This window comes from Battus philenor, unplaced genomic scaffold (assembly GCF_028537555.1).
Source record: "Battus philenor isolate CCGP_79_NKW_IND1 unplaced genomic scaffold, ilBatPhil1.0.hap1 SCAF_24, whole genome shotgun sequence".
In the NCBI taxonomy this organism is placed as follows: Eukaryota; Metazoa; Arthropoda; class Insecta; order Lepidoptera; family Papilionidae; genus Battus; species Battus philenor.
The window spans coordinates 6,023,424-6,033,335 of NW_027181687.1; the positions used below are offsets into that span (position 1 = coordinate 6,023,424).

At 33.6% G+C, this 9,912-nt stretch overlaps 1 protein-coding gene across 1 annotated transcript; it reads left to right on the forward strand.

Moving 5' to 3' along the window:
* The first annotated feature begins 217 nt into the window (after positions 1-217).
* On the forward strand, positions 218-5,246 carry LOC137924634 (chitin deacetylase 8-like). Its single transcript, XM_068768054.1, has 6 exons — positions 218-420; positions 1,981-2,293; positions 2,504-2,771; positions 3,322-3,508; positions 4,035-4,172; positions 4,933-5,246. Exons 1-6 carry the CDS (start codon positions 259-261, stop codon positions 5,005-5,007), a joined length of 1,143 nt encoding a protein of 380 aa, XP_068624155.1. The 5' UTR covers positions 218-258; the 3' UTR covers positions 5,008-5,246.
* Positions 5,247-9,912: the final 4,666 nt, after the last annotated feature.

The following is a 9,912-nucleotide window of genomic DNA, read 5'->3' on the forward strand; positions in this document are numbered from 1 at the left end:
GCCAGTAACTTGGCTGATTACAACGATCTTTTATTATTCTGAAACTATTTATCAAAATACTTTGGTAGAGTTGGTTCCATACGTCCGTAGAAAAATAAGTAATCGTTATACGTACCAAAGCTGTCGATAACATCTTTATTAGTAATCATTATTAAAAAATAGCACCAACAATCGATCAGATAATTCGAACTATATAAATAAGAATGCTATAAACTGGGTTGTCATTACACTTAATCTCTTGTTACCGTTAATGACATAATGCAGATCGGTATAATATTAGCAGTGTTAGCGGTAGCGGCCCTTGCAAATGGGCAACTTCCTCTCGGAAGAGAATGTGATGAAAGGGCTTGCAGATTGCCACGCTGCCGATGCTCATCCACAGACATTCCTGGCGGGTTGTTACCAAGAGATACACCACAGGTTTGTTGCTAATGTCTTCTTTTTGTTGTATAATCTTTCATATTACCATCATCGTCGTGATCATTTAAGCCGAAAGACATCCACTGTTGAACATTATCCTACTCTATACATTTTCTATAGAACAAAATGGAATTAATCTGCATTCAGCTTTGTCCAACTTTTTTTCTCGTTAGGAAATACTGCATGGGATACCCCTCCGCTGCCGGGACAATGAAAAGGTTATACCGGACTCCTACCGGCTAAAAAACCACGGTCTTCTTGAACGCCTTCTGTTAAAATTACGGGAACGCTTTCTTACCTACGATACAGATACTTACCAAAGCATCCACGCCTGTACGTCCAGTCCTCTAGAACCGGACGAATAGCCTCGACTGTGCTGTTGAGTTGCTTAATCTTTCTTTCCACCACCCTAATAGCAACTGTCGAATGAAGGACGTTTGCGATTTTACTTCCCCCGGCGAAGTTCTATAGCTCCACGCGCATTTGCTATATCCAGACTGGTCTGACTTTAAGATCCCATGGTGGAGCTTTGTCCAACTATCTAACAACATCGTTTGTACACTTTGCGTGTGGACGTTCTAAATCGCGCTTGTCAGTCCGTAGTCCCTGCGCTGTATGACCTGCCCATTGCCATTTAAACTGCAGTCCGCTGTGATATACCGGTCACTTTTTTCGTCTCTGTGCCTTTTCATATCTCATTCGATCTTGATCATTAATTTTAATTATACCTATAATAATAAAAGATAACTTTAAATGCTTGAAGTGTATTTTTAAGATCTTACTTAATTTTTATCTGCTCACACTTTTTATCAAAGTAATATTATTTAATTTTACTTAAGTTAGTGATTAGTCAAATTTGACGCGAAATAGAGAATTTATCATCAACTCTTTAAAACTCTGGTTGTTCTTAAAGATCTGTGCCCAATAATATGTTTATTTCTAAAAAATAATATTGAATTATTCTTAAATCTGGTTAAAATATAGAAATCGCAGACATATCTTTAAATTGCACGTAGCTTTACAGCATTAGATTTATCGTTTATTGTATGCCAAAGGCTCTACATTAAGCAATTTATTATTCAGCTCATAGCCGCCCACCGCAAGGTTCTACCTCTCTACCAAAGATATCTAAAGGGGGATAAACCATAATCGCCACGCTTGGCTGCCGGGGTGGTGATCGCAGTGTAGTATTATGGCGTGCAGTGGACGCTGCTGTCCATTCTTTGGAAAGTTGTGAGCAGTGGCAATCCTATATAATTAGAGCACAACGTGTGAATTATTTGAGATTATATCCCGGCAATCGAACCCGCGACCTATGATAGCAAATCCCAGTTTTCAATGATCCTTATTAATAGTGCGTAGCTACGACGGAAGACTCTAGATACAGGTCGCTTCCAGCTGGTCCTATTGGAAATCTAGGGAGAAAGTCTATGTAGCTGTAGATCTCCAATTGCTGAATTGATGAACTATGTATGATGTTCAACGCAGATACATTATATTTTAAGTAGTGATCTTTTTAATTATGTTAATATTTCTGTTAATTAAATTTAAATATTTCAGTTCGTGTCTTTAACATTCGATGATGCAGTAAATGGAATCAATATCTTCACATATAGAGAAATAGTCTACGGTCGTAGAAACTCAAATGGTTGTCCAGCTGGTACCACGTTCTATGTAAATCACGAGTACACAAATTACCAACTGGTTAACGAATTATACAATAATGGATATGAGATTGCACTGCATTCGCTTACTCACCGCACGCCACAAACGTTCTGGGCAAATGCGAGTGTTGAGGAGATGATGCAAGAGTTTGCTGACCAAAGACTTCAAATGTCTCACTTCGGACTTATTCCCGCGGAACAAATGAAAGGTAACCGATACTAATAACCAACTTCAACTTAACAACATCAACTCTATATCATGAAAATTAATATCGCTTTTGAAAGTTTGATTTTTGTTTTTCCGAAATATACATTTTGTTCCAAAAAAAACAATTGTAATAAGTCCAAGAAAGCAACCTGTGGTTACATATCATACACATGAAATAAGTCTAATGTTTATTAATTATTTATTAATGCAGGAATACGTTTGCCTTTCTTGCAAATGTCGGGCAACACCAGTTTTCAAATGATGGCTAGAGCTGGGTTTGTTTATGACCACTCCTGGCCCACTACCAGCTATACAAACCCTGGACTCTGGCCATACACCTTGGACTACGCCAGCAAACACGACTGTATTGTGCCTCCTTGCCCAACGGCTTCCGTTCCTGGCGTTTGGGTCTTCCCTATGATCGCATGGTCTGATTTGCATGGAACTCCCTGTGCAATGGTCGACACGTGCTACTTCACGTAAGATTAAATTATTTATTTTATTTATTTATTAACTTTATAAATAAGGTCAATCATTATAAATTCATTTAGCATTTACAAAATCATTTAGCTGTAAGCGCCGAGTTAATTGTTTTTCTGTTAAGTTAGTTTGATTATTACAAGCGGGTTCAATCTTAGAAAGAAAGCTTAATTTGATTTATTTAAAAATTTTCAAAGTTTTTACACTTATTTTTAAACATCCTGGGAACACTCTGAAACATGTTACATGAATTATTTTTTCTATCGGTATGCGTTATGACTTTAATCTAGATAGTACAGTCTTCGGGGACACACCGTTAACAATAATTAATTTTAATATGTAGTAATTCGAATTTTAAAACGGTCCTATTACTATATTATCATTACGTTATTTACTATATTTGAAATTGATTTTCGGATACAAAACATTTAACAACAAATGAGGTTGAGTTGTGTTGTGAGATTATATTTATAACCAATGAATCAGTATATCTATATATTCTTTTATTGTTGAAAATTATTAGTTCCTATAAAGAATTGTATATTACAGTCCTGCACTCGACGATGAAGATGGATGGTACAACATGATTCTCGCTAACTTTGAAAGACACTACCGCGGCAATCGGGCTCCATTCGGTTTCTACATTCACGAATGGTACCTGGCAATAAACCCCGCAGTAAAGAGGGCTTTAATTAGATTCCTGGATCTAGTTAATAATTTGAATGATACATTCATGGTGAGCCTCGTTGATAAAATACATTTTATTTTCATTATTAACTTAAAACATCAGAGGAAATAACTGCACATATTTTGAATTACTTAATATTATTTACTTCAACCGAGATGAATGAAAACCACTGCAAGGCTCCAATATTCGGTCCACCTCGTGCGAGGCCTAGGACAGTTATGGATGAAACTAAACCCTTTTTACTAATAACTAAATTTTATTAAAGGAAATTTGTTTCAAGTTTGGTTTTAAAATATTGTGTCGAATAATGTTGATCAACAGTTTCTGAAACATAAATATCGCCTGAAACATTATTATAGTTACTGTCGATTATAAAAATATAACCTCAAATAACAAAGGAACAAGTAAGCCATCAAACAAAACAATTCATGAGTTAAGATGCAACAAGTACATAAATCGATTTTAACAAATAAGATTTTATTCACTCTAATAAAATTATTACATGTTTCTCGAGCGATTTTAACGAGCGTGTTATGTAGACTTAAATTTGTTATTTATTACATCACGATTTTAGGTAAACGGACACGAAATCATAGAATGGGTGCAGAACCCGATACCCGTCCATGAATACGCTAGGAGGCCATGCAGACGTTTCTCACGAACTCCCTGCCGTCCTACAAGCTGTGGACCACTCCGAGCAGAACACAATGGGGTAAACTTTTTTTATTTTAGTTTTCTTGTTATTTTTCATAGAATTTTAGGGAATACAGTAGTTCTCAATCCTAAACTAAAAAGAAAAGCTGTTGTGAGAAATAAATAGCATGGCTGTTATAAGGAATTGACGAAGTTACATACCTATTTACCCGTCTACGGGAATATCATCACATAGAGTTCTCATAGTTCCAAGATGTATGAGTGGCACTTTGTGGCAACATCTGTCAACCAGTACCCCGTCGCACTGTGGGCTTTACTCAAAATCTGTTAGTAACACGAATTTTCTCTCTTCGTTTGAAGCATGGCATCGGTCAGGAGCCACGAGCTTGCAATTTGGCGATAACATATAGGTTCAAATATTATAGCATTTATAGTTTATATATTATAAGAGGGGTTAGAAAGCTGCTTGTATTTAATGTTTTGCGATGTCTTTAACAAATTCATCTGTCCACATCGTGAGCGGAAGGCTCGCGCTATGCTTGCCGATCCGTGATCTCTTTTCTAGAATCCGATAGCCCGCAGTTTCATTAGCCCTATAATTAAACTGATTAATGTGACAATAAACTGTCGGCTGTTATCTAGTGCGTTTTGTTTGTCGTCCTTTTGGTTAGGCAATACGTCAATAACAGACATGCCACTAGAGTTTCGTACTCGCTCATCTGGTGGACATTTAATGGTCGAAAACAAGACATTAAACATTTTGAAATATTGTTCGTATTATTATTCAATTAAAGACGTGACAAAAACTTCTATTTCAGTTGGACTACTGGATGCAGGTCTGCAACACATGTCCTAGAGTTTACCCATGGATTGGAAATCCTCTTGGAAGATAATTGAAAATCAACAATTTTATTCATTAAATAAAACATTTTAGAAGATTTTTAACATGCGTATATCCTAAACATGTTTTAGCCCATCTTCATAATAAGAAAACTTAAAATATTATCGATATGTTTTATTCAAATTCCTTCTTGTTCTCATATAAACAAAAAAAAATACTTTTTATGTTATAATTCATTATTTAATGTAAATGTTATCATATATATCAACAATAAATGTTTTTTACCAGCTCTTTTAATTTTTTTTATAATTTCTTCTCATAATTTTTTTTTTTATTTTAGTTTATAGTAAACTCTCGTTTAAATTAAATAAATAATACAACCAGAAGAACGTATACGAAAATCCGTTAATAATTTTTAAATAAAAAAGAATCAACCAGGGTATCATTATGAAAAAAGGACTTTTTAACAACGTACACAAACAAAATCGAAGGACTATGAAGCATGGTACTTTCTACACTGAAGTTGGCAAACCGGACTGACGATCTGCAGAGTCAAACGGCACTCCTCACAATTCCTTTCCCCACCTACATTGGAGAAACCTTCAATCGAACATCTACTCCCTGTGTAATATCTTCTACCGTAAAGTCTTTATCACATGATCGTTAAGTCAATCATATAATCCGGTGAAATTATAAATATGTAGCGGCCCGTGCCGAGGCTCTCCAAGGAACTCTCAAGCTTCGCTACCTTAAAAGAGGTTTTACGCTAAGCAACTTAAACATCCCGCCTTCCACTCGCGGTGTCTGTTAAATGCCACTTCGGCAATATACACAGGTGTTAAAATCGTTAGTAAAAAGGTCAAATAAAAAAATAGTATTTTTACAAAGAGTTTTTTGTACATTGTGTATTTTATTTTAATATATTATGTAAATAAAACTTATAATAATGACAAAAGTAATAATTTCTACATTCTTTAGTAAATTATTAATTAGAAAAGAAATCTTAAAATACAAGACAATTTAAAACACTTATTTTTTTGTCACTAAAGTTTGCAAAGATGTTTTCCCTTCAACTTATACAGATTAACTAGGTTTCAGCTATAAAAACGTTTAATCCCAAAGTAATTAACGAAGAGCGCCCTTTAGCGACACGATGGAGGCCTACAATATTCACTTAAACTTAATGTTAAACCGTAAAGTTGTTACTTTGCTTAGACGGATGCTGCGTGAACTGGACTCTGAAACTGCTGTGCTATCAAAGTGAAACCTCGGTTTGAGTTGTCATTGTATATGGTAACAAGATACGGATCTCGATTAGGCGGACCTTCAGCTCAATCCGTTGCGATTATCAAATTAATTCTTTTATTAAAATATTTCATGAATTGTTTTATAAATATAGTTTAAGGCTGCTAGACAGATTCCAGCAAAATAGACAAACATGACAATTACTTAAAATATAAATGCCACCATATACGACATTATTGCCATGGGACTTTCGCGTAGGTCTATAGTAAATAGTCTTCTTAGTAAATTATCTCATTTAGAAGGATACTCTTTCGGTAATCAAACTCCTTTTGGTTTGTGCATCCATGACTGGTATATCACTAGTTACGCGACTATTTGACGATCATTAATCATGTTCACACTACTTAACAATCTTGAGGATGTTATTTTGTCAATTTTTAACATGTATAAGCTTGTATTATAAAGCATTGCAGTCATATACTTATTAATAGTAAATTGACTAAATGTCATGACAAATACTGTCTTCATCTACTAGATCGTTTTTATATTTATTCCAGAAGATTAATCTATTTAATAGACATTTCCTGAAACGAAGAACGATGTTTTAATGAAAAGGTTTTAATATTAAATATTTCTGTTATTCATACGAAACCAAAACTAAAAAACACATTTGTTTCTAAGTAGTTAGATATCCATTTATTTATTTATTTTAAAAAAAATATTTTTTTGTTTGTTTGATTATTTATTTATTTATTTAATTTGTTTGTTTATTTACATATTTATTTATTTATTATTTGTATGTTCATTTACATATTTATTTATTTATTATTTGTTTGTTTGTTTATTTACATATTTATTTATTTATTATTTGTTTGTTTGTTAATTTACATATTTATTTATTTATTTACACTCTTCTTTTTCAAATTATAACGGCGAATTTAATGCCTAAAGTTCACAAGATAGATTGTGTGATATGTAAATGAATGAATATATTTATTTGTTTTATTTAATATTTTTTATTGTGCACGCCAGGATACACATATATGTAAATTAATAAAATAAGTATATCATAAAAGAGAGAAATCAACTGACGTTAATATTCTGGCGATGGAGATCGGAAAGTAATTTCGTTTCTGTCGACATATTTTACACAAAAACTGATTGATTTTACCTCTCCGGCATTGAAAATTATATACCTCTTGCCATCATTGCCATCTAGCAAGTCTGTTGAGAACGAAGGTGGATAAGTTGTTAATAAGAAATAAAAACTTGTAAAAAATTTAGTCGTTTGAATTTAACTTAAGAAAGAGACATTACTTTCGGTACCCCTAATACATATGTATATATATAATACGTAATGTATAAATATTTTGGTCAAATTAAAAACCTATTCTTATGAGTGAGAAACGACTACTAACATTATTTTTCAATTGGATATCTCTTGTAGGTCAAAGAAAGCGACGTCATAGAATGGGTGCGAAATACTACACCATTAAATGTATGTTAAAAATATGTGTAAAAAACCTTTACCAACGGTTTGTCGTTCGTCTAGTTGTGAACCATTGCGTAGTGAACATAATGGAGTAACTGTTTTAAGTACTTTATTTTAAATAATATTATTGGAGTAGTAGCTCGGCGGCAGACGACTGAAACTTCCGAGCGTTCTTTTGGTAGTACGATTTCCGAGATACAATATTATATAATTTACAAACAAGTTTCCAGAGGATAGTTGCGTCCTCTATGTACCAGAACACTATACAGCGATCGCCAACCCGCCTGGCAAGCGTGGCGATTAAGACGTTTCCCGCCCTAGATATTTTTGGAAAAGGCCTATGTTTTGTAGTTAGCGTCTATGAGCCGAAACGACGACGACGACGAAATAACATTATTTAAAAACTACAAGACTTGTTTGTGTATGTGTCTTCCAAAATGATTCACTCAAGAATTCTCCATAAAGGAAAATTCCATCGTAAATATAACGGCATTTATCATTTATACTACGCGGCGAGAAATAACACGAACCGCAGCAGAACCAGGGTTACCGACGCTGTTCGAAAAATTACTCGTCTGTAGTGGCAGTAGGCGGGGCGGCACATCGCTCGTGCAACCAACGGCTGTTGGGGCTGTAAGGTTTTCAAGTGGCGATCACGAGTCTACAGCCGCGCTGTGTATAGGCCTCTAGTAGGTGGACCGACGGCACAGCTAAAGTCAAAAGGAAGTTCCTGGATGCTAGCATAGACCATTTAACGCGGCAATCTTTGGGAAAGAATAAAACTTCTAAAATTGAAAAAATATGTTATAATCTACGCATGTCAGGACAATATTTTCAGAGACTAACAGAAATTTAAATTAATTTGCTTTAACAAATTGTAAAATAATTTAAATTTACATAAAAGGAAGAATATATTTGTAAATCTATGGGGGAAGTAAATGTCTAGCAGCGGAAATGATGATGTTGATAAATAAGAAGTAATAAAATTATTCGGTAATTATATACTAACACCACCGACGCTACTAATTCGGCGGTTTTAAGTGCCGCTTGTGTACTTATTTAAATTTTCCAATAAATCATAAAATAGAAAAGCTTCCAAATTATAAATTTACTTTATTTAAAAACCAACTAAACGATCATAACCTAACTAAAAACGGCCTAATCTGTATCTGCAGCGACGTGAGTACGTAAGTACCGAATAAATTTTTTTATTTGAAATTACTCATAATCTTAACTTTAACAAATGTAATAATCGATATAGTTTATTAACAGCTCCATTATTGAATGCAGATATGCAACATGTGTCCAAGAAGGTGTCTGTAGCTGGGAAATCCTCTTAAACAATTAAATAACAGATCCCACTCCGGACAAAGTATTAAGATATAGATTAAACTTGCGTTACGAATACGTTTATTTTTGAGGAAAAAAATATTAAACTAACGTGCAGGTTTGTGTTTTATTACGAATTATCTACTTTATATTATGTTAGTAAAACTATTCATGTACAATGTCTACGCTTACATAACAAGTTCCAATAATATGTGTATTAAAATAATATTCAGAAAGCTCCTATTGTTATATTTAAAAACATGTCGAAGAACGTTTGTGTGTTGGGTTACTACACTCTAAATGACTTCATAGACGATGAAGTAAATTAGAATCACCTTGGGAATGAGTTCGCCTCGTACCTTATTCGATGCTATTTAAAATACATAGCTTCGATGTTGTTCCAATTATTGTTGTAATATTACCACATGTTCGTCTCACATCTGTGACATTTATCATCCGAACAGGTGGTAAACTCATCTGACAGATGACAGTCAGATGATCTATTAAGATGTAATCCATTCTATACCGAAAACAATTTTTATTGAATTAGAAATAAACACTCTACCTAACTAAACAGCCAACTTACTAACAATTTCAGATAGAAATATCGACCTAAACACGACAAAACTCATTCCAAATTAAAATACATAGTGTCAAATAGGTACTTTTTGTTGGATAAAATTAATCGGAATATAAAATATACTCGTTAATTGTTAAAGATTATCCGATATTCATTTTACTTAAAGGGAATACCGAAGATTTAAAAGATAACATAGAAATCCGATAAACTAATCATCATCAATCAAATTATTATCGTAACCAGTGATCGCTACAGATTTAAATGATTAAAATAAGTAAATTGATAATTTAAAGCAATATATAACGACAGTA

Bases quoted from the DNA above. Each gene is read 5' to 3' on its own strand.
- LOC137924634 (XM_068768054.1), top strand. From the start codon at position 259: ATGCAGATCGGTATAATATTAGCAGTGTTAGCGGTAGCGGCCCTTGCA. The intron at 2,772-3,321 runs GTAAGATTAAAT...TGTATATTACAG, and splicing joins GTCGACACGTGCTACTTCAC to TCCTGCACTCGACGATGAAG. The intron at 3,509-4,034 runs GTGAGCCTCGTT...TCACGATTTTAG, and splicing joins ATTTGAATGATACATTCATG to GTAAACGGACACGAAATCAT.